Source organism: Netta rufina, assembly GCF_964035555.1.
Source record: "Netta rufina genome assembly, chromosome: 4".
NCBI lineage: Eukaryota > Metazoa > Chordata > Aves > Anseriformes > Anatidae > Netta > Netta rufina.
Genome location: NC_140127.1, coordinates 6,745,531 through 6,771,795, shown reverse-complemented (window position 1 = coordinate 6,771,795; position 26,265 = coordinate 6,745,531). Strand labels below are relative to the sequence as shown.

General features: G+C 38.5%; 1 protein-coding gene across 1 annotated transcript in view; it reads right to left on the bottom strand.

Annotated features, from left to right (window-relative positions):
* Window positions 1–26,265, bottom strand: part of TACR3 (tachykinin receptor 3) — a gene marked incomplete at both ends in the record, with an annotated part of 32,874 nt that overhangs the window by 5,330 nt on the left and 1,279 nt on the right. Inside the window, 2 exons of the mRNA XM_084285437.1 lie at window positions 10,475–10,625; window positions 11,978–12,166. Of these exons, the coding sequence (XP_084141563.1) occupies window positions 10,475–10,625; window positions 11,978–12,166 (340 nt within the window). The remainder of the gene's footprint in view (window positions 1–10,474; window positions 10,626–11,977; window positions 12,167–26,265) is intronic.

Genomic DNA, 26,265 nt, shown 5'->3' with positions numbered 1-26,265 from the left:
TTTAGAGAATGTGCAAGACTGCACCTCACGGTTTATAGCTGTGGTTCCTGTCCATCCCCTTGTTCTTTCCAAAGACTGCAAAGCTCCATTTCTTGGTGCCGTCAGTGCAATGAACAGGGGCTGCCTTCCAGGTCTGTAAACCTTGATTTCACTTACCAATAAACAGTTAAGCTCAATTAATTAGGGCACAAGGAAAGTAAATGAAAAAGGCTGAGTATGAATTTGCTACAGAAGCCTGTTTGTCTTTGTGCTGTGGTGATTCACTAAAAAAATCTCCAATGAACCTTTGCAAGTTCAACTGCAGAGTAGAAAAGAAAGCCATACCTTTTTGTTGCTGTTGTTTGGAGTATTTAGACCTGTGGTTCTGGCAATGCAAAGTTCTTTTATTTCATTTCTTTTTAATATGCCCGTTCTCCTTTTTCTATTTCCTGAGATATCACCTTTTTTTTTTTTTAAATTGCTTTCTCCCCTGTTCTGCATTGCATAGAGTTCAATAATAAGTTTGCTTTTGTGCATTAGGAAACATCACTAAAGTAAGCAAACCAGAATGCAACCAAATACACTTGTTAGAGCCCAGTTCTGCTCCTACCCCCATTTTACAATGGAGTTTACTGAAATGTGTGATCCTAATGGGTGTCTCCAACCTGTGTCCCGGCGGCACCCAGTTCCCCTGGTGCTCTCTTCAACCTCCCCTTGTGTACTCTGGGCAGTGTGGCTGGAGGAAAGAGGGGATCTTGCTGTCCCAGGACTTCTCCTTTCTGTTAAAATTAGTTGTACTGAGTCCCTCAGCAGTTGTGCAACCTCTAGGGAAGTCCTGAGGCTAGATTTGGAATCTGATGGCAAATCAAAGCATTATATATTCTGATTTTCATCGACATGTTCTGCTGATATTGATCTACTTCTGCCTGTGTCAAAGGAAAGCTACATCTAGAGAAAAATTATGTTCTTTGCAGTGTTGCCTGCTCATTTAAATCCTTCCCTTCCGAATTAGAAACATTATTTCATTAATAAACGGGTGTAATGAGACAAAATGTATTTAAAAGAACAAAGAAGACATCAGTTTTTTGAAGTTGGAGTTTGTGGCTTTGCCTGTGTTTTGGAACATCTGAAGCAGTACAAGTGAAAAAGAGCTAACAGATCCTATTACACCGAGAAACAGCAGCAGATACTTTTTTTTTTTCCCTCCTGTATTTATTTTGCATGAAAAATAGTTAGAAAAATGAGTCTGAATTAGATGCAACAGCTCTTGCAAGAATTTAACAACCCAAACCATGTAAGAATGTCTTCATTTACCCACGCATGGATATTATTTATCCATGAATACAACTTAAACATAGTTCAAGACAATCTCTGGGAGCCATAATGTGTGCCTTTTTCTGCTCTGCACTCTTTTGGAAGATGTAAAACACCAAGCTAACATTATGCTAAGAATTTCCCCTTAGGTGTTAGCTTGCAAACAGTAAATCCTCTTCCCAATCCTGGGGACATACGTCGCACTTGTGCACTAAGCACCAGAGAAGAAGCAACGCCATTATGTCCTTTGCTTCTCCACAACACTTAGCTGGAGTAAGATACCCACCTTTTGCACGAAAATTAAGTAGCTAGTAATTCAAAGGTAACTACTGGCTTCAGGATAGAGATTGGACTGTTTTCTGAGATACAGGTGCTGTGGATTTTCATGTATTTTCTACCAGGTCAGGTATTTTCTGTGCTCTTTCAGAAAGGGTAGATTCTTAATACCTGAAGTAGATGCAGATTCAGAAGGAGAAAAAATCAGCGAGCTTCAAAGTGCAGGAAGTCTTTCAGTCAGATAATGCACATGTCAATTCTAGTGCTCCACAAATAATTTTCTTCTGACTTCCCATCCATTTTTTTTTTCTCACTTTCTTGATATAAAGCAACTACTTTTCATTTCAGTTAGCATAATCCCTTGCTGCGGACCGAATTCACAATCACTTGCTTTGTTATTTAAGCTGTAAAGTTGAAAAAGATTGTCTGTTCTTGTATGAAGTAGCTTTGAGTCAGATTGCTGTCTTACAGATGCTAAAATGTTATTTTTTTCCCACAAAATCAAAGAAATTCTGACATTTTTCATAGATGGTCTTAGCTACTGCCATTTTTAATTGCACGTATGCTGCATGGCTCTCGACTTTTCTTGGGAACAGTTCTGAATTCTGTTAAATGAATTTGCTAAAGAGCCTTTTTGAGGCACAGCATTGAAGGTCTGCACGTACAGTACACAGAGGATACAGAGCAGAGAGAACGGTTCAGAAGGTGCACTGTAAGTTCTTCCCATTTTTCACTGTTTGAGTAAAATTCCTGAGGTGGCCAGGGATCATTGTGCTGCCCTTCAGCGTGGAGGAGCAGAAGGAGTTTATGTTCTTGAGAAAATGACTCAGAGTGGTTGCTGTGGAGCTGGCGTTACCAAATATGATTATCTACCTCGTGCTGAAAAAAGTGAAAAAAATGGGCTCGTGCTTATGCATTTTAAATTCAAACTATTGCTTGGATTACCACAGTTTTCTTCTGTAAATATGACCTGGAACAAATGACAGGGGACACTTCAATTTTGTTTCTGCAAGCAGAGATGAAATTTGGTGCAGGGGAAACAAAGTATTTGTATCTTTGTTTGTTTTCCCAGTAGGAATAGTTGGTTCTTAAGTCTACTTTCTGCTACATTTCTGAAAATGCTCTGGGACCTTTAATCCTCACCGAAAGGCTCTCCCAGAACCTTGCCACTGTTCTAGGACTCACCTGAATTTTCCATATCAAACTGCAGAAGGATTGGTACACGTGAATTTTCTCTCTTTGAAACAAGGCCTTGTACTGAACATTGCAATAATAAACAAATGAGGCTATGCTGAATTACACTAATTAATTATGCAGAGCAGCAATCCAGGAAGCTCAACAGGCTCAAAACTCAGGCTAAAATTAATTTGGTTTTGATTTCCCTCCAGGAAAGGGCTACCTGTGAGCTCTGTGTTCTCTGCAGGGCTGTGCATGTGGTCACAGGGTATTATATTTTACGGGGTAACTCGGCTGCAGATTGGATGGGCCACATTCAGAGGCAGTAAAAGACCTTTTGAGGCTTTCAAGGTGTGAGTGAGTAGTCTTGCATGGTTTGTGCTGCTGGTGGAATTGGCCTAACTCTGTAATTTCTAGTCTTGCTCCAGATCCTTGTTGTTCTTACCACCTCTATTCTTCTTTAGTATAGTCGTATATGTGGTTTTCCAAAATTGACAGTGCAAGGTTTTTGCTTCAGATTTTGACTTAGAAGGTGAGAATTTTGGAAATACTATTTCAGGAGGTGTTGTTCCTCAAAATGACATCTGAGTCACTAAGAGGAATAACCATTATGTAATGCATGTGGCAGTCATCTGGTTAGAAGACTGTAGCACGATGCTGGTATGACACATAATTCTATGGCTTCCTCCTCTGGGAAATAAATTACCAATTTTAGTGTATTTACGCAAACTGTAGACATATTTGTTGGCTGTGGTCTCTCTCTCAGAGAAATCATGGCATTTAATTCAGACAATACAGAAAACTAAAACAGCGGGTGGATGGAGAGAGAAGGTCCATGTGGAATAAAAAACAAACAAACAAACAAAAAAACAAAAGACAAAAAACAAAAAACAGTGGAAGATATTTTAAGGTATTACTATTCAAATTTACTTCTAGTCTTGAAAACACTATGAAAACTCAGTAAGAGCTGCAAAAACAAAACTGGTACAAGGGAGCAGAAAGAGATGACAACCAGAGTTTATACAAATGTAAGAAAGAGAGGTCTCTTCGTCATAAATGAAAAGGTCTAAGCTGTGAAATACATGTAAACAGTCTGCTGTTTTCATCACCTTCAGAGGTGTTAGAGGGGAAAATCATAACTGGACTTGAAACAAAGCAACCTTTACCATTTTATTACCATTTTATTTCAGGTTCATTCCACTTGGCTTACGCTTGCTCTTTAGATCTGAAATTGCTCCTGAGAATTCCTTCTTCTTGGGTTGTTTATTTCTTTTCTTTTAGCAAAAAATGTGCCTATGTCAAAGGCAAACGCAGATAAAACTGATTTTTAAAACTCGCCATGTTCTCAGTGACACACAATCACAATCTACAAACTGATTTTGTTTTTAGAGTACTTTCACTCCAAAGTCCAAGATACACCCAAGTCTAAGATGTATGACTCGGTGACTCAATTCAGGTGAGACTGACTTAGGAGCAGGAAATCATAAATTCAGGCTAGTTTCACAACATGCAAACAGTGAGAGATTTAGAGACAATCACTATAGAAACTTTTAGTTCAGTTCAGTTGCTTGTGTTTTTTGTAGAAGAAAGGCCGTGGATGAACATAAGAGGTGGTGCTTTTGTCGCACCTTAAACTGCCTAAAGAGATGCACGTTTACATGTAAGGACTGGAACTATTAAAAAGTATATTTTTAAAAATTTTTTGTTATTTTTTTCTGGTTGTTGAGTTACAACAAAGCAGCAGAATGCCTAGAATTGCTGCTAGCTGGGTAAATCATCTTCCAACCTGTTATTAGTTAGCCTTTTTGCTTTCTGAATTTGCATTACACCATCATGAAGCTTTGGCCTGCATGGTGCCTGCCAATAGTGCATCCATATTTCTGATAAATTATAGTTTATCTGTAGCTATATGAAATTTCAGATACTTAGGCAATATAGGAATCCATACATTGTAAGCCACAGTGCTATGTCTGTCAGATGAGTGAGACCACCTGCTGATAAAATAGTTTAATTCTTCAGCTTCCTCCTGTCTCTTATTTCTGTTCCAACACACCCCTCTTGGTTTTTCTCCATTTTACGTTCATTATCAATCTCTGCAAGGCCAAAGAGTAGACCCGTTTACAGAAGAGGATTGCTGATGAATAAAAAAAATTACACAGGCACTTCTTTTTGGCCCGAGGCACATAGCATTTGTAACAAATTGAATTTCTGCACCTCATCCCACCATGATGGGATGGGTAGGTTGTTTCACGCATTGTAACTTCTTGGAGACTGGAATGCTGATTCTCATACTGGGAGAAGCTAGGAGAATACAGATTGCTTAACTAGCTGGGAAGATATTAAACTTACCATGCCTTTGTATAGTCCCCTGGGATAACAATTATTGTCCAGCCTTCAGGAAGACTAAACAAATCTCTTGGAAAAAAGGAGATCTTCAAGATGGTGTTTGAAATAGGGAGCCACATGCAAGACAACTACTTGGATCCACAATGTCATAAATATATATATTTTTATGGTTGAATGCAGTCTTTGTGAAGTTTTATGAATAGGTTGGTACCTAAGTAGTCTGTTTGTCTAGACTTAGTGGTTGTGTGTTAATAATAAAGATCTTTACATTCAGAATTACTTACCATGTGATATGTGAGTTCACAGTGTGAGGTTTTCATCACTTGTTTTTGGTGACTAAACCTTAGATTATGAGTATGGTCTTGTTTTTTCCTGTCTTTGTCAGCCTTAGTAGGTCCTTATAATGTTTTGGGCTTTGACTCTTGCTTTTTATTTCTGCCCCTTAATAAACTACACCGCCCTGATACAGTTTATCTTCTTTCTTTCATTGTGCCCTGGTCAGCTGCCATTTAATGTCAGCAAAAGTATCATTATTTCTAGCTAGATTTTTTCTTATTTCATCCACTGATGTATATTAAAATGATTTCATGTCATGTATTTGTATGTGGTTAAAAAAAGAAATCTGTCTTTTTAGTAGTTACACTGCAACTCAGTGAGAAGCCAGGAATAATGTGCTGAATAGCTGAACTTTAATAGCAGTACTACTATTTAAAAAAGAAGTATAAGGACGTAAGACAGTCCCTCTTGGATAGGACAGTTTTCCATTATCCTAGGTGCTTGTTTGGGGAGATCCCATGAACCATTTTCCATCTTCCATTTACTAATACTGTCCCAGCATCCAGAATTGTATTAGAGCAGAGTGGGTCCCTGCTTCCGTCTTTCTGTATCTATGAATTTATTAATTTTTAATTTGACTAATCCCTTTCTGAACCTGCTGAGATCATAGCATCTGTAAGGACAGAGTCTCAGAAGCTCTGTACAAATGAATTACTCTCTCTTTTACCTGCTTCAAGCTGCTGTCTGACTAGTTCCATTGGGCACCTTTCAGTTCTTGCATTTCAGGATATGGTGATCAACAGGGGGGAGGAACATGCCCAAAACAGAGACCTGTGTGAATGATTATGTGTGAAGTGCTCACACCACACACTGGTTCTTACAGAGACCATTTGTCCAGATCCTGTTTGTTGTTTACTTCTGTAGTCTGTGAAAAAAGGGAATATTCCACGTATTCGTTTCCAAAAATTCTTTAAAATTGTTGAGATGTCTTTCTGTAGTATGTATTTGTAGTCCTTCCAACACTTCACCTGGCTATTCCTGTTTATCTGATAAAAGCTTCCCATATAGTAATTTTCAATGATTTTTCAATTTACATGTGACTGTTGTGACTCCCCTGACATCATTATTCCTACAGTTCCACATTGATTTCAACATATTTTTCTTTTCAGATGGCAGTCTTAAGTTTTCCACTTTTTCATTTTCTCCTCCACTGTGTTCAATGTACTATATTAACTGGTTAAATAGGTACATTTGACCGTAAATTGATATGGCATGTCTACTTATGTCAAAATATATATATAAAGCTTTGCAAATTTTTTTATAAAGCTAGGCTGGTAAACTTGACCATCTCTCTAATGCTTTCTGTAATAATAGTGTGAGTCACTCGTAAATGTATTTTTTCTTATTTACATGCATATTTACAAAATAGCTTTGATGTTGGGAAAATGTGACTTTTATTCAATCTTCATTGCAGTAAGAAGCAGAGGTGATGCCTCGGCCTGACTGTGGCAGGAGAAGCAAAGAATACAAGAGGAGGCATGAGTATGGAGGAATCATGAACACTGCCAAAACAGATGCACAGTGAAGTATTATCATAAAGTTAACAGAAGGAAGCAGAAATGTAAAGGTAAGGTTTAAAATGAAAAGAGTGTTTTCTGTTCTTCTGTATTCTTCCTGTTGGGTCAAAGCAATGGTATCTTCTGTTGGGAAATGTTTTTTCAGGAAAAGTTTTATCAGAACTGTATCTTGTGACAAAGACAGTAAGTGATTAATTTGATTTACACTACATAATTATTCCCTCTTATAGGTTAAGTAAACTCTGGAGAGGGATTGGAATGAAAAGTTAGCTAGAAAAAACAGTGGGGAGACAATATCTGAGGGCAGGTCTACGTCTGCCTTGAATGTGAGGAACACTGGCCTAGTAAAGCTGATAGCAACATTAAGAGCCATGTATAAACTTCCTTTATATATAACAGTATTGAAATTATAACTCTATCTTTTGAAAATGGGAGTTACAGGAGAATAAAGTAGCTGAAGATCAGTCAATATTGTGCCAGTAGCTTTAAGAAGAAGGGTTAAAGTCTGCAAAGTCCGCACATGTAGTGGGTGGATGTTTAAAAGTTCAAAAGACTCACATTAGGCAGTCTTAAATGAGTCAGTCTATGAGACATCCGATCCCTCAAAGAAGAGGAAGAGGAAAAGAGAAATGTGGTTCAAATGTTGGAGCATGAATTAGGACAGAAAGTAACTGATAATGGAGTGGGATCTGAAGCCACTGGTGTAATACTTAGTCTAGCCCTGAACTGACAAATTGTATGAAAGGTAGATAATCAGTTTCTGTCGTGAAATAGCTCCTCCCAAAATGTTTCCTCAAGTAATCTTATCATTCCCATCCACTCCTGAATTTCTACAAATTTGAAATGTTTGACCCCCTGACTAAGTATGACTTCCTGTTGTCCAACCTATATTGTGTAGAATGAAATTCTTTGAGTTCTTTATCCTTTGTGGTTGCTTTCAGAAGAATTCAGGGTGCCTTGCACTGTCACATAGACAAAGTGATGTGACTATATTAACAATTTCCTCAACCTTCAAATCTTTTCTTGGCAAACACAGTTTCTTTAATAGGTCTTACATGAAATGTTCACTAATGTCTTAACACCAAATACCTTTTCAAACAATCCTAATCAAACATGCTTTGCATTGTATCATTGCGTAACGTGGAAGATACAGTCTGCTGCTTTATAGTTCTCTGTAGTAAGTGCAGCCAGTACAGACTTTTCATATGCTTAGATATCTGCATACAAAACAGGAGGAAAACTAGATGGTTTCTTTGTTTGAATAAAAGAAAAGCCATAGCTTTGTTATCAGAGGCTGGCTGAGTGATAACTTTATTTGGATTCTTGTCTATTAGTTTATCACCCTGAATGACCTATTGTGATTCATCTTTCCAAATATGAGTTATTTCATAAATCCTGTTGAAGAGAACAGCAGTAGAACTGAAGAGCTGTCATGGAGCTCTGCCAGTGAAGTCAGATATGCAGCTAAAATATATCTGCACATAATTTCATCTCCTAGTTGCATGGGTTGAAAGCATGAATTCCAATACTCTCACACTTAAAATGCTTAAATTAAGGATTTCTTCTCTTGCATATATTTAGAGTTCTTAAGGAGTGCTGTTTTAAAACTATTCAAGTGATCTAATTGGACATATCATACCATATATTAAGAGACAAATTTTGTCTTCAGAGACCTTTAGTGTATATGACATAATAAACAAGTATAATAAACATCTTATGATAAAAAGCAGTTCTGTTCTGGGATCTTCTGCTTCTCCAGGTTACTGCTTTTAGTAGTTACTGTTTTTAATACTGCTTTCCACACTTGCTTTTGCAAACTGTCTCTCTTATACAAAATGATCCCTCAGCTTGTCCTCACAGTCAGACCCCAGGCACCCTCCACTGAGTATTTTCTTCCTTTTTTTTCAATGGGTGAAAGGGCAGTGTTGGTAATAACAGTTAATTGACCAGTGAAAACTATTTCTGCATATGTCCTGTAGAAAAGGACATTCTGTAACTTTGAAAATACACTTTTGGTAAGGGATAACATGGATGGGAAAAACTGTAATGATAATGTTGGACTTTTATTGATAATGTTAAGGACTAAAATGCTGATCTTGTGACGTGCTTTCAGTATTTCTGGAAATGAGTTTAATAGTTTAACCTTGGGGCATATATTCAAAGCATACTGGTTAGTTTCCCATGATGACTTTTCATCATTTCCTCTCAGTTCACATACCAAAATATATTTGAACTATTACAACACAACAGTAGCGATAATATAATCGCTTCCTATGGAGAGGCCAACACTTTTCCCTCTTAAAAGAGCTACATGAAGTCCAAAATAAATAACACTTCTGGTATCATGGGAAGCACTGGGTGTCACACAGTGAAGATGTCTAGACATGCCTATTATTGTGAAAACTGAAACTTGGTATAGAGCCTTTTGGATGTCTCTCATGCGTATGAAGAAGTATGAATGAGAAAATCCTAATCTTTCCTTTGATATATGCTCTGTCATAACAACAAATATAGTATCTGGAAATAAACACTTTCATATTCCTGGCAGTGTCCTGAAAGAAATGGAAACATCAGTGTTCCTCAGTATTGACAGAAAATTTCCTCTTGTCCCAGGACCTAGCAAGTTGCATTCTGCTAATGCTGCAGTGTGGTGGCATATACAACAGGTTCAAATATATTCATGTTATCACGAGTCAAAGTGGGCATTTGAAAATATGCTCACCACTGGTAAGTTAGGCTCCATGTTTGGGTAACATTTTTACAAATCCTAAAATTCAAATGTGTTGTAGTATGAAAAATTGTTAGAAATAAAAAGCAGAAGGGCTTGCTTATTGTTTGCTCTACATTTTGTTGCTTTTAAAATATTTTTCCTGTGCAGTTAAGAAAAAAATACAAGAAAGAAGCCTTCATAGCTCTGAAACATCATGAAATGTGAATTGGAAATAATCAGGTCATTAGTAATCCACAGTCCTGTTAGACTAGGCAATATTTACAGTCAAATAAGTTATCAGAAAAAATGCTGGAAAAAAAGTTTTGTGTATTTCTCATCAATAGGTATTTATGTAAAACCTAGAACATTCAATATGAACAGGCTGATCAGCACTCATCTCAAAGCTGCATGGTCCTTAATGTATTGAAAATTACAGTAAGATTCACTGTTTTTTCAGTAGGGTGAGAATCTGAGCTAATGGTTTGCGAATCCATTGTTCAGAACTCAGTATTTTAGGTCTATAAAGGCTAAGAATTTGGGCTTCGTTTCCAAATATCAGACACACTCACATGTCACTAGATAGGGAGTATGAAGTTAAAATCCCAAAGTTTTTATTTAATGAGGAACAGTGAAGTTAGAAAAAGAACAACTAGCCAACGTAGAAGACAACTTGTCAAACTTAATTTTTTTATTGAAGTAGATCTCTTACGACTGTTATTTCAAATGACTTTGTTTCTGAAAGAAAACACTGGAATACTTTGCAACACAACTGCAGATGATGTTATTAAGATTCACGTAGTGAGGTTTAAGGGAACAGTACCTTTCTCTTAGCTTTGAGCTGCTCATGATATTTGTCGGATGTGTCGCCTGGTATTTCTCCTCCCCAGAGAGTAATTCCCACTATGGAATAAGTGATGCCCATGACAAGCAGTGGGAAACAGTAGACCAGCACGATCACAATGACATGATACCTGCAATGAAAAAGCATTAGGCTGATAAGTGCTTTCAGAGCTGATGGAATGGGCTGCTAAAAGTCAAGTGCTGTTGTAACGCGAAGCATGTTTGATATTGATTGGCTAGTCCTTGGTGCTTTCACTGTCTTTTTGAAAAAGTCTTGAATTGCACTGCAAATTTAGTTACATTTTAATGCAAGTGCTTTCTGGGTTCTCTAGCTCTGATTCTACTAGCATAGATTAAGAATGACTCTATAGTAATCATGATTACTGACTGCAGAATAAGTTACCTTTGTCCATGGCTTGCTGAATTGATTTATTTATTCCACAGTCAAGTATCCTAAGGGCAAGCTAAGGGTTCTGAGCTCTAGGCTTGACCATAAATGAAAGAAGAAAACCAATACTGAAATACCAGTTTTATACAAAGACACTGATAAGCGTCCTCTGTACGTGTACTTCACATGCTGTATCTGTTGTGCGGTATCGGCATCTCTGCTGACTTAAACATTGGTAAAAAAGGGTAATTTCTTTTGACTCCTGTTAGGTCCATGTTAAATGCCATCTTCGCATAAAATTCCAGTGAATGATCAGTGAAGAATCCCCAGCTGTCTCTGAGAGTGGCCTTACTGCCCTAAAGATAAATACCTGTGGATGGCTCCTACAGTGATACAAATTATATATGATGAGGGCCTCTTTCACCTGCCCAAAGGAAGAAGAAAGGTCAAATTCAATGATGTGTGGTTGCACAGGTTTTCAGCCTTGGACACAGAGTTCATCTTAAATACCAATGAGGACATGAAAGGGCAAATGATGTTTCTGTGCCTAGATAACCACTTATTCCTAATTCTGCCAGAGGGACAAATAGAGAATATATTCAATTTAAGTGGCTGTTATTCCACACTTTCAGAAACTGGAGTGAATTACAAGATTTACAATTTTCTTATTCAAACTGATGTTTGAGATAAGTAATTGTGATAACGTAACAGAATAAGGTGGGAAGATCCAAACCTCTCACAAAAAGAACCGGAGGAAAAAAATCTGACTGTGACAAGGAGAGGCTGGAAATGCTTGTTTTCCTGTTAGGATAAACTGGGAGCTTGCTTTGAATTGGGAATTCTTTCCCCATTTCTGACCAACTCTGTCTGTATGGAAGTAGTAATTTTAAGCGAGGCAATGACAGTAAACATTGCAGCATGGAATGGAAAATGCTCGTGGAAGAGAATAAATTTTTTTCCACTTATCACTTAAATGCACCATCTTCCTAGCTCAGAAGGCCTGCTCTCAATGACTGATGCTGTTAGCTATTCTGTGTAGCATCCACTGCAAGTGTAGACATCACCATGCACAAGTGTAAAGGAACAAAAGCTTACGTAAAATGCTGTTTTGGACCACCTGGCCATGCTACATAGCAAAGAGTTCTCCCAGGCATCACCTTGGTTATGGAGTAGAGGCACTGAGGAAAGGCTAATAGGAAAGCCAAAATCCATATGCTCCCAATGACCACCTTGGTAGCAGTTGCAGAGAGCCTGGGTTTCAAGGGATCGATAATGGCCATGTACCTGTAAAAGAAAGCAAAAATAAGGAACCCTCAGAGATTTGCATGCATCTAGAATCACCTAAAACTTAGGACCAGGAGAAGGATAAAAGCAGAGATATTTATCTTCCGTGAGTTCTGATGGCATTGTGCTGTTTGGGTGGTTCAGCTACCTTGCAGGCAATGCCAGAAGAAACAAAAGGCTCGCTGAATTTCTGAAAGCTGTGGGACACCTGGCCAACCATGAGTATACTAGTAGAACAACAATATCTCAAGGCGTTAGTAATCCCGCTACTGCAGGATTCAGAACTACCTGACTGAAAAGCAACAAGGCATCTGGATCCTCTCTTACTCTGCTACATAATACAGCATTTGTCTCTAATTAAAAATTAACAGCCAGGCTGTCAGGATTATTAGTCATCTGTCGAGTAGCTACAGGAGCCTGGTAAGTTCTCATGCATTTTGTTCAGTAGACATTGACTGACTTCAGGTTGCTGGCCAAAGAACCCCAGGCTGCAGCTGGTTCATGCACAGATGTAAAAAGGAATCATACGAGCTTTGCCTCAGGTAGTGGAGAAGGGATAAGAGCATCAAGAGAAATATATGCATAAAGCATGAGAACATCTCATTTGCTTTCTCAGTTCCCATGTTCTAGGGAGGGATAGCATTCTTCTTGCTGCCCTATGATTGTATTGGCAATCCATGTATATCAAGAATTTTAGAAGAACACATGTAAAATAATTAAAATATTACTCTAAATAATTACAATTTCAAAGCTTAAAAGAGAGTAATAGGAAAACATCAAGACAGACAGTAACAGAAAAGCACATCTTGCTTTCTGTCCTTTGATCTCTGTATAGGTGCAAGGAACACAGGAGACCCAGAGGTTTTGTATTTTACATACTTTGTACCACAAACTCCATGCTTTTTACATTTTCTTTCCATGACTACTGCTTTGATTTTTAGACTCAACCCTAAATCGACATCTTTTTAACCAACTTCCCTGATCACTCTATTTCCTTTCATTTATCAATGACCAAATAATGACCTGCCAAATTATTAATAGTTTTAGTTAAATACAAACAGTTCCCAATTTATTTCCACTATTGGTTAGAATACTGTCAAGTATCAACCAGAATCACATTTATACTTCTGTAAAACTAGGGAGATACTGTCTGCATACACATAAATATATGTATACTGAAGGAGCATACCGAATAACTAACTACGTGGTTTTTAATCTGACACACTAATGCTTTCCAAAAAAAACCCACAAATAAATTGTTTTTACATTTATGCTTTGCTCCCGAGCCAGAGGGTTCCCCAGGCATATTAGAAAAATCTTTCTATTCAATATTGGAATGCAGAGCTGTTTGTGAGTGAATGTAGGAGGTAACAGATCAGCAATTTAAATCAACGTATTTCCATGGAAGTATTCAGTGCTTCTTTGGGAGACTGAAGATCTGCCTTCTGCAGTCGTTGAGAGCATTTACATTGTACACTGTGCTTCTGAAATCAGAATTAGAATAGTGATGTTGTAAGAAGCTCCTGAGGAAAAAACTAGGACAAGTCAAAAGGAAACAAATTTTAAATAACTCTTTTCTGTGTTTCCTCGTGTTTGTTTGTTTGTTTTCATATAGTGTGAAAACACCTGAGGCAGGCAGCGAATTGTGACGAATATGAAAACCAGCTTGAATTTTTCACTACTGACAGTTTTACGAAATTCTAGGAGAATGCCTGGATTAGTTTCAACAGTTTGTCATCAGTCACGGAGATTAATAGTGATTCAGGAAGAAACAAACTCACTGCCAGGGAATAATTATGGCCCATATACTTCTACTGTCTTTCGTAGTACGTGTCAAGTTATCTGATCATCTTTGACAAGATTATTGGAATATATCAGGGATTTCCCAAAGGCCCTCTTGTTTGTGACTTTGTCTTGGCTTTCACTGTAGGTCTCCAGTCTTCAAGCCTGGTTACTGTCATTGTCCCTGTCTGTTTCAGGTTTTAACGGCAATTAGAAAGTCAAACTACACCTGTTCCTGCCTACGTGTGTAGATAAAATATTTTCACCTCTTTTCAGTACTGCTTCTCTCCTTGTGTCATTTATACCTTCTAAAGAAACTGCAGTAAGTAGTACTGTGATTCTTCATCTACTCTTTCTATACATTTCTATCTCATATAAAGATGGAGTGGGATAGATCCAGAGATTTATTTATTTTTTAACGGAAAATTATGTACGCATTAAAAAGCATTGTATGGCAATACTGTATCCTGAAGGTATCGAAGAGTGTGAAAAAGTATCACTTTTTCTCATTGTATTTGTATATTTTTTTCTATTGTTGAGACTTTAGGTGTTGCTGTGGGGCTTAGAAGTTATAACATCAATTTATGCTCACAGGTAATGAGTGTAGGTAAGGTTGAATCAGAAGATCCTCTTCCAAAGTGACATTTATATGTGATTAGTTATTTTTCTTGTCTATATTTGTCCTTTGGCCATTCATAGATCATAACATTTTCAAAGCCATTCATGACGTTTACTTTTTATGTTCTCATCTTTGCCTTCAGCTTTAGATCATGAAAACCTTTCTTACAGTAGTAGGCGAGTGCTTGGGTCTATGTACTACCAAATTCATACAGTTTGCTAGATTTTTAGGAAGGCTTAGAATTGAAGTCCATTGAAATCAGTGGAGAAGCTTCCATTGATTTGAATCAATCCTTTTTCTGGATGATAGCTCTGATCTACTACAGTTACTCATTTAAAACAAAGGAAGGTGTGATTGTGATTTGTCCTCATTGTTACATTACACATGTTAGACTTGCCCAAGTCTATAGGTACAAGCCACTAATATTTATAGTAGAAATGCTCTGGATAAAAAAATATGCAAGTAATCTTTTGCATCTGTATTTACCTGCTATGGCAAACAAACTTGATTAGTTGATTAGTCAAGATATTCCTACTTTTTGAAAATTTCATACTTGAGAGATAGGTAATTATAGGATAGATATGTGGTTTAGCAAAAATATCCCTCAGTTTATGGTTAACCATCAGACACATGATAAATCCAACATCTGCCATCATTGTGGCATTCAGTCCCCGATAACATTTACTATGCTGATACCTTGAAACATCTAAATGCTCAAATAGTAGCAGATCTCATGAAAATACGCATCAGTTGGATTGTTACCCTCTACCCCTTAGTTCCACCCTCCTCCCTCCCAGCCTGGTAATGATAACATAGTTATGAATCCCGACTCTCAAACTGATCTAGTTTGAGTGTGGGTTGCCTTATACTGTCCAAAGCGCTTGATCATCTGTGCCTGCAGTAGGTGGTAACCCATAAACAAGTCATCATTTTCATATGCCTGTAGGACTCTTAAGGCAGATCCTCCCAGCCTGGGGTCATTCCTTTCAATTGCTAGTTTTCTTCAGATTGCAGACTGACACTATTTCATGTACTATTGTCAGATGTTTATTACGTTCAAATTATTCTTATTCCTAGATATATTATTCTTATTCCCAGTCGGTACCAACAATACTTCTCTCTGGCTAAGATAAAATTGTGTTGTTATACCTCTCTGTCTGGTGACTGCCCTTTAAAGTGCTGCCTCGTTTGTGTGAAATGACTCATGCGGCTGTGCTAATAGAAATTTTAGCTGTTGGCTATCTGGGCGAGATAAGCCAAAGGACAGGGATCAGAAGAAAAGCACTCTGCTTGTCTTTGTTGATGAAGTTTGAGTGATGAGCTAACTGCCTAGCTTTTGCAGAAAATGGATTACAAAAACGTAGCAGTCAGTCATTCTAGCAAACAAAATGAAATGGGAAGGAGGTGGAGGAGCCTTGAGTATACCTTCAATAACGCCTTCGTGTAGGACAGGCTTAGGTGACCAGAGAGTATTGACAACTCTCTGTTACTGAACCTTTGATAACAAACCTGTTTTATTCTAATTTACTAGTAGAACAACAATTACAATTAAGTATCTAATGTTCCCCGAGTGGCTTTTCTTAGAAACAAAACTGCTTAATTAACATAGTGAGATATTGCTTCATAGCTGCAATTGTTACACGTGTTCAACTTTTGTCATATGAGTTTGGTTGTGTTCATTTTTGCTGTGGTGTTTCACAGAATCATAGAAAGGTTTGGGTTGGAAGGGACCTTAAAGACCTGTTCCAACCCCCTGCCATGGGCAGGGACACCTCCCACCAGACCACATTGCCCAAAGCCCCATCCAGCCTGGCCTTGGACACCTCCAGGGATGGGGCATCCACAGCTTCTCTGGGCAGCCTGTGCCAGTGCCTCACCATCCTCATAGAGAAGAAGTTCTTCTTAATATCTAATCTAAATCTACACTTTTTTAGTTTAAAGCCATTACTCCTTGTCCTGTTACTCCACTCCCTGCCAAAGAGTCCCTCTCCAGCTTTCCTGAAGGCCCCCTTTAGGTACTGGAAGGCCATTAGGAGGTGTCCCTGGAGCCTTCTCTTCTCCAGGCTGAACAGCCCCAGCTCCCTCAGCCTGCTTTCACCAGAGAGGTGCCCCAGCCCTTTGATCTGTTTCATGGCCCTGCTCTGGACTCGCTCTAAGACATCCGTGTCCTTCCTGTGCTGGGCCCCCAGAGCTGAACAAAGAACTCCAGGAGGCTCTGAGTAGAGGAGGAGAATTCTGTAGCCACACAAATATTATGCAGTGAGTTGCTGTGCCCATTTGCTTTGCAGTCATTGGACTTGTGTTGTTCAGCCTCTCACTGAGATCTTCAGTTTCAGGATTGGACTTCTGATGCTTTCTTACTCCAGAAGGAGCTGGTAATAATGCCACAGATAGTTTGTTCCACACAGTAAAGGGGGAGGGGGAGCTGAATCTAAAGTACGTATCAACTGAGAAGAATTATCTTATTATGCTCATTTATCACTATAAGCAAAAACCATTATTACCCTATCCAACATAAACACTAACACTTGCAAGGTAATTATAAAATGGACTATGCACATTTAGAAATTTAATAATGTAAATATGTGCAGGTGGAGATTCAAGCCAACACTTGCAAGAATCTCATTATTCAATGTCTGCGCTGTGTGTGTGCATTCTCTAAAGAATTTTTAGGTAGCACTTTAATCACTAGCATCACTAGCCTGCTTGATTATTATTATTATTTTTCTGTGATCACAATATATCTCACTGACATCACTCTTCTTTCAGCTTCGACTGGTGTTACTCTTTGTTCCTAGCTAATTACTGCTGAAGTCACCAAGAGCCCTTCCATTGAACCTGATAAGAAATCAGTCAGGCTGCAAGGTGTAATGGCTGGCGCATGATGATGTGCTTGCTGCAGTGCTCCCTCCCTTCAAGACAGTTTTCTTATCTGCTAGGGTTATGAAAGATCAAGTTTCTTTCAGATCTGCTCAGTTTGGCTGAAGTCCACAACTTACCATTTGGTACTTGTTTCTTAGGTTTGTCAAAAACAAAAAAATCTGTTTTCTCTGAAACCATAAAACAATCCTCATTTGAATAACATTGGTAAACCCTTTAAATTACTGTTCATAATGACAGTATAGTCACGTAGCTGTGTGCTTGCTACGGTTTGCAAACAACCTGAGAGACAGCTGCTTAAGTACTATAAAATCATCCTAAGTTTGTGTATTATGTTCCTGACAGTAGAAGGTAAAAAATAATCCTAATTTAGCTTGTTTTAAGACTGCATGCATTGGTTAATACAGACAGGAACATTTTCCCCTTTTAACACATTATTTAGAAAATTGTTGCAAAAATACATTGGACGCTTACAAAAAAATGCTGCATTCAAAACTGGATCCTACAAATTCCCATCTGGAGATGCAGCTGGAATCCTTTAGTCATCCTAAGTGATTTGATTCACCTGTTTACAGTGTGTTTATAAACTCCAATGGAGAGTTCAGCCCCAGATTGCAACAGGAAATTTGTCAAAGGGAGGGATTGTAACGGGGATTTGGCAGAGGAAGAGACCGAGAGAAAATGATAATGCATGCATATAAGTGGCTCGTCGATGGCAGATAGCAGAGTGCACTTCATGAACACACAGATGCTGTTGTTCCCTAAATATAGCTGATCTGAAACTTTGTCTCCTATCATTGCATTTGGAATCAACTGGTAATTAAGAAGCTTAGTTACGGAAATTGCTGTGATTCCATGTCCCTTATTTAAAACGTGGTCCTTGAAAGTCCTATAAAATGTCTCTGTAAGGTGGGTAGAGTAGATTAAAGGAGATTGAACGAAGGGATAACAGTTTTCTGTGGTCTGTCTCATAAATTGGACTAAGGGACTTCTCCTGACAGGAGGGCTTCTGTTTCTCCTTTTCTTTGAGTTCAATCCACCTGGGCTACGAAGAACCAATTTCTATGCAAAGTTTGAAAAAAACAGCTCCATCTGCACAGACCACAGCCTGCTCTGTTATTGCGTACATTTCTGACACTGCCATCTGAATGGCTTTCTTCTTTCTCCTTGCCAGGATGAATAGCCAGGACAGATACGGAGACAGATAGGTTATTCCATTCTCTGTGGTTAGCTCAGACACTGTCAGATTATAAGATCGTTGACACCTTGGTTCATTAACTGACTATAGCGATTGGTAATGAGTCGTTTATTATGAATCAAGATTGAATTATTTCAGTGCAAGGTATGAAAAAGAACCCTTCACAACAGTAAAACACACAGCCCTGTTACAGCAGTCATTTATCTGCCTATGTGTGAACACCTTTTGTGATGAGAAACTTTCTGTTTTACATTAGGATGACTTCTGCAGGTAAGACCAAAGGAGAAATCCCATCAAAATCAGGGTCTTTTTATGTGGTCAGCAAAATGTATCCCTAGGAAATTTCTGTTCTCATCCCTAAAATTGATTTAGAGGCCAGTGATAGTTCATTTTAAAACTTCGACTTAATCCATGTTAAAACTGTAAAGATGAGTGCGATAGAAAACAACCAACCTCGGTTATCCAGCTGTGAGTTATACTTAGGTTCTTGTCCTGCTATGGGGTGCTAGGCTGCATTTGTTTTGAAATAACTTGATTTTGGCCAGACACAAATATTGTGAATGATACAAATTTGTCTCTTCTTTGCTAAACAATCAGGAATACATGTATGTAAACAATAATATTCAAGAAAAATAAACAAACAAAAACAAAACCAAGCAAAACCAAGCTCTCAACTATCTTTGGAAAAGTGCTGCAGGTTATATTCCACAATAGATTGTTAAGCTATGGATAAGGACACTTAAAAATGTATTTAAGCCTAAGAGACTGTCTAAAATGAACTTATCATTTGAACATATGGTTTGAACTTGTCAGATGTTGTTTCCTGCCTTGGACGGGAAGACTTGGGGTTAGTTGCTGTTGTAAATGTTGCTTGGGGGCTGGAATTAGATGATTTTTAAGGTTCCTTCCAACCCAAACCATTCTATATGATTATGCTGCTGCAGAGATTGGCTTATCAACCTCCATCTTTTCACCGCGCTATATGAAAGCAGCTTGTTAAATAGAATATTTATTCAATGCAAAACAAGAAGAAAGCTGATGTGCCTATATTTATTCCCAAACTGTCTCAGTATGTTACCAAAAATGTAACTCCGACAATAATTTTGACAAAAAACCCAAAGGTTCTGTATTTTTGCTTGATCATCGTGAACTTATACCACAGCAAGAAATGGCTTATTTTTCCTGTCTCTGGCAGTCTGAATCCTGTAGCAATTGGATCAGGATATTCTGCCGAAACCATTTCACCTCTTTTCTCAGAAAGAAAGAAAGAGAGAATTGTCAAACCAAGAAAATCATTTCAGGGTGCCAAGTCATGTGGTGTACTTACAAATGACATTTCAAAACAGAATCCTTTGTGTTTCACCTCTTGATTTTTGACTCCTTAAAGCTCTCCTGTTCAACTTTTTCTCTCTAGTTCTGAGAATTAATATTTTTAGAGGGCATCCTGGATACTGGAATCCAGAAATATCACGATTCATCTAAAAATACACATTCTGGGAACATGAAAAATGGGGAAGGTATTTCCCATTTGAATTCTATTGTTTGACTGGCAAAGTAGTAATAGTAAAAATAGAAATACACTAGTAATAATTTTAAAAGCATGTATTTGCATTTTTCTCTTCATGATATTTAACGACCAAGGCTGATGCAATACTATAAAGTCTTCCATTAGTTTGGACAAAAAGCTGTATTAAGCTTTAGTTTGGGGGAAAGGCAGATGGTATTCTGTGTACAGTCATAGGATACCAGAGGCAGGTAAAGCTAAATAACAATCAGATGTGAAAAAACAGCATTGTGGGGTTACAGAAACTCCCTTCATCCATCTTTATGGATGAAAACGTTCTCAGGTATAAGGGGGTTCTGCCTGGGGAAGATAGTTTGTAAAGCACAAGAAACCTGGAAGGGAACCCATATGGGCTTTGTTTCTCATCCCTATGTTCATCTCTAGCTGGTTTTCAGTGCGAGTTCTCTCTTCTCTTCCCTGTACATGGAAATCAATTCTCTGAGACATCTTTCCTTTGAATGACTTTCAGAGAGAAGGGGAATGAGAGGCCACAGTCTGCAGGTTTGTTTGGGCTGAGCTGTGTGCAGGTGAAGGCAGCTGGCTGGGCAGTGCGGGTTTTCTCCCTGCCATTTCTTCAGCCTCCTCTGTGCAGTGGTGAGCCAAGCACAAGAAGCTTGGTACCATGCCCCTGTACGAGCTCAGTTACCAATACAAATACTAGCATATATGTTTTTGGCATGCATCTTTTGCTGATGCTGCTACCCTCCGACCACAACATGATGGCGTGCCCCGTTCACTCCATATCCAGCCTATTGGACACGTTTAATGTCATTATTTCACATATGCATTTCCCTATTCTTTGGTGTTTCTGAGCGCATGGGACAGGTGACACTTAACTACCATTAGTTAAGGTGACGCTTAACTACCATTAGACAGGTGACATTAACTACCAATGCCAAAACAGGCATTTAACTACCAATTGAGATGATGTTATTCTACAGCAAAGATGCACAAGTGCAGTTTGACAGGTTTATCCATTTTGAAATGTTTAAGGCACGTGAAGGCCTTGAACAATTTATCCCAGGAATAGAAACTCATTCAGAGCCAGATGCCAAAATGTATTCTATTGGAAAGAACGTGCGTTTTTCCATCTGCCAGCTGCCTACTTCAGGATTTCAGTAACAGATTCATTTACAGGGCTTGCGGTACCGTTTTGTGACAATAGCCCTTCTGGCAGCATACACTTAGAGAGCTTGGAGAGCCTAGGTGGTATTTGAGTGATATCTCAAATATCAGTACACATGATGAATTCTAGTTCTGTTTGATAACCTGAATCACGTGCTTACAGCTTGCAATTGTCTTCTATTACAAGCTGGTATCACATTACTTGCGCTGAAGCCTAATGACTCTATGACTATATAGAGGAATTACTGACAACCATTAGTAATTGAGCAATGTTACTGGAAAACAGAAAACCGACCCGTTTATATGTGTACCTCTGTAGATATATTAGAAGTCTAAGAAATAAGGTGGAAAACAAGAATGACAAGTTTTGAATAAGGATATTGATTCGATAGATACACTAGGAAATTGATAGGAAGAACCTAGCACTGTAATGTAAAGGTTCATAAAGGAGATTAGAGCATTCAATAAGAGGAATGAAACATCATTTTAAATATAGTTTAAAATCAAGTCAGATAAAACAAAAGTATTTATAAACAATATAAAATTTTACAGTTTGAAACCCCAAATGTGACTGAAAAAATAAACTTTAGGATTATACACTCAGATAATTTACAGTAATAATGGGGAAATGCCAAAGGAAATTAGAAAGGCTGTGAGGGCTGGTCATACAATAATAGAAGAAGATAATAGTGACTTTGGTGTAGACGTAAACTAAATGCTTAGACAACGTTAATGACTGCTTTATGGAGTATCTACAAGGAGAAGCCCAAAGAAGACAAGAGGCTCTTGAGATGATCTCAAACAATGCCTAGAATCTGGCTTAAATATTAGTTTTCAAATAGTGGTTAGAGTGTGCCCACTTTTAACATCTTGGAAGAATCAATAAAGGCCCAAAACCGTCTGCTATAGCAATGTTTGATGTAGAAAGGGGAAACAGTGAGAACTTAGGGAAGCTTATTAAAAAGAAACGAGAAGGCCAACCAAAAGGAAGCAGAGACTCTAATAACAAGACTCAAACATGTTCTGAAGCGCAGAGATTCTACAATTATCCAATATTTTGTTAGGAAAGGTTGATTTGATTTTGAGTTTGATTCTTGTTCAGCAAAATGAGTGTAGGGGTGCTGGGAAAGAGAAAGTAGGGCCCATGGCTCTTGGGTTCTGATTTTCCTTCTGCTGCAAATTGTTTGATTGTTGATTTGATTCTTTGTTTGAGTCTGCCAAACTTTAAAAAAATGTAATTTTTTGATGTCCTCATATCAACCTGTTATCCAGGCCAACCACATGGTGCTGTGTAGTCCTGCTTAAACAGTCTGGGGTACCAGGAATAAGAGTGCCAAAGTACCTGTCTCTCAGTTCTAATTTTAATAGCCTCATTCCTCCTAAAAATATAGTTGCAGGCACAGTTCTGTGGGGGGCAAGAAAAAGCGTGTTTTGCTCTATCAGAAGGACCAAAGAAGATGAAGTTATTATTGAAATTTTAATGGGACTTTGGTACATTAAGTTTAAAAAATGGTGATTTACTTCAATTAGCTTCTGATTTGAAGTTAATTATGGGACTGCCATTATTAATGGCTCTCTGAGGCAGCACATTGCAGCAGCTCTGGAGTTTATGTGAACACAACATGTGAGGGAAGTTCCGGGATTAAAAAAAAAAGTCCACAAAATTTGAATTCTCTTTAACATAGGACTTTATTTTGTCATTATTGTACTGTAAGAGCTTTGACTCCCCAAGTAGCAGACCTGAAAAATGGTCTAGGACTTCTTCAGAGCATAGGGCTAGGATAGATGGGTAACATTTGGCAGACTGATCTTTCAAAAGATTAGGCCAAATTCATGGTTTTCTCTTTTTTCTTTTCCCAATAATTGGTAAAGAATAATTACTTACAACCTTGATACCACCACACCATTTTGATGCTACTGTGTTCACCTGTGTTGAGCAGCAGTGAGCCTTGCAGGGTGTTTTGCAGTAATGCAGGATTTCAATGTATTGTAAATGTAATTTTTTATATATAACTATTTATATTTTATTTATGATTTGTTGGCATATTTATATATTATTCTTTTCAAGTACTTTTGCTTATGAAGATACCTAATGCCTAAGTAATAGTTCCTCAAAAGTTTGTTTACACACTAGGAAGAAAAGAAGTAGTAAGATGCGAACAGGATCAGCAACTACTCACTGTCACTGTTGGAATACCTTGTTTAATTCCACAGCAGTTGCTTTTACAAAGAGTTAAACCTAATGAAATACAGAAATCGTAGTGGAATTGCTGAGAAAACAGTACCTGAGGAAGTTGTTTTGTAGATGTGCTAACAACAGGGAAGAAAAAGCATAGAAAAAACCTCCTGTTCTACTGAAGGTATGCTATTTCATGCTATGTTGCTACATCTCCAAACCTCCACTGTAGCCCTCAGATATGTGCAGAGGTTTTCTAGACCTGTATACTTAGAGCTGGTCCTAGAAAGAGAAGACAGTCTTGGGTCTGAACATAAAATACCAGCATACATGAACCACTACTCTTTCTGCATGCTGAATGCTACTAGGAATGGGACAGTGGGTCTTCAATGGATGGATCCAGGTGGCCTATCCCCTGTTCAGTTCATTATAGGAGTATTTTAAGAGTTTGTCCCCGAAAGGTAGCTAAAGGAACTACAGTGACCACTGGAAGTGATGTAACTGTGGCACTGTGCAGCTCTGGGCATGAACGACAGCAGAAGGAACAAATGACTGCCTGTGGAGCAGTGCAGAGTGAAATCTGTGCTGCTTCTCACACTTGAGCTGCCTTGGTTAAAACTGCCTGTGGCACTTCTGCAGTACACTGCAAACAGCCTGTTGGAAAAGAAGCAGAAGGCCACGAAGAAGGGGTGGTCAGAAATGGGAATAAACCCACACGTTTGAGTCTGTGTTCAGTGGCCAGGCAGCCTTATATTGGGCAGGATAGTAATCTTGGATGTTTTCATCCTCAGCACCAGACCCAGCACATCCTACTGTAGGAACTGCCTACTCCACAGAAGTCTGTGCCAGCCCAGCAATTTCACGGTGTACACATTTTAGACAGTATCGTCTACAGAAACCTTATACACAGAATCAGGCATGAAAGGAAAATTGTGCTGCCTGTGACCTCTTCTCAGTAATGTCTAAAGTCACAGTGACTCATTCATTCCCTGTGAATGTTAATATGGTCTAAAATGATCAAAAAAGCAAATCTTTTTGATGAGCTGCAAACCATGACTTTTCCGTATTTTGGGATGTTAACACTTTGTACTGCTAAATCACCTGATGTGATCCCATTCTTTCAGCTCCCTTGCTAGCTTAACCCTGATTTGTAGTATTATTATTTTTTCAAATGAATATAAACATGTAAGGATGACTTTACTGGGCCAAAACTAAAGCAGTCTCCTGTCCAAAGCATTGGCTGAACTTTTACAAAAGGCAAATAGGAATCAATGTTTTAAAATATATCCCCCAGCAGATCTGTGCCATGGAATAGGGCAGAATGTACATCCAAGGAGATTCTTCAAGTTTCATTTCGACCGTCAATTTTTCCTCTTGACTCTGCAGAGAGCTAGCCAGGAAATGGTTAAAGGTGCTGAATACATCAGATGTGGTTTGGTATAAAAGGAAAAGGAATGGCAGTGTGAATCGGGAAGGAGTGTCAGAGTGCTTTTAAGTTTGTCTTAAATGAGGCTCCTTACTACTACAGAGAGCTCGCCTAAAAGCAGCCTGGCATCGTTCGCTGAGCTCCCCCGAGGGAATGTTTGGAGTTGTCTCTGTATGGGGGCAGGTGAGCTTTGAAACTGTGGTGGTGGGGGGAAAGTTGTGATTCTTTTATTTATTTATTGAGACGAAAGATGGATCAGAGGAAGTAGCTGCAGTAACTAACTCACGACTGAGCATCAAGTGTTTGGCACTGATAAAGCAAGGAAAACATTCCAGTGTGTTGCTATCTGATCACTGCACTTCTGACAGTCAGTGTGGAGCAGAGCTATTCTTCACTCACTCCAGAAAAGCATCTTTCTGTATCCCAAGGAACCGTATTACACAAAACAACTTCTTCATTTCCAGTTTCCTAGCATATTTGGGAACTCTCAGGATGGTACATGCTACATCTCTGTGGATATTTGTGTCAGAAAACTGTAAAGCCCTTACTCAGAACATCCTAGTAACCTGGCTCAGCCAAAACACTGACAGCTCCAGCAGTAACAGTTAAATCCTCAGCATCAACTAAAAAAATGTAATCTTTCTGAAAAGCCCAAACTAGATGAGAATCTCAAATTAAACCTGAATTGGCAATTATTGGAAGAAACCTTTGCCTGGGTAAAGATAGTATCACTGGCTTTACACTGCCTTCTCCTTTATTTGTGGAAAGTAACACTTGGGAACAAAGCATCATTGGCAGGAGGAAAGTGCACTGATCTCCTCCTGTTTTCACCCATCCCAAGAGCAGAGAGGTAGAAGAGCTGCTATGAATCTCATTTCCAGTAGTATTTCCAGCTTTACAGAAGAGGAATTCTCAGCATCTGGCTGAGAATGCCACCTAAAATCTGCAACGAATACAGCCAATGGGAAATCATTATGTATTTGTGCACAGCACCAAGAAAAGTGCAACATATTTCCCAGTCTTTGCACCTGGAAACAAGACGGTTATAAAGTTTTGGAAGATGGCTTGAACCTCACAAAACCTTGACTACCGTCACCTGAAAGTTCTGCAGCTGTGCCAAGTCACTTCATGCAGGACCCGTAACATGATTTTGGTATGTGGAAGGGAGATTCGTGAGTAATTTCACTGCATTGCTAAAAGCAAAGTACAAACAGTCTGTTTTTCAGAATGAGAATTCAGGAATTCATTGGTTTTCTGAAGCATGTGTGAAGTTATCCCTCCAGCACAGCACGTGTGAAAATGATCATAAAGAAAGGACCATTTCCTACC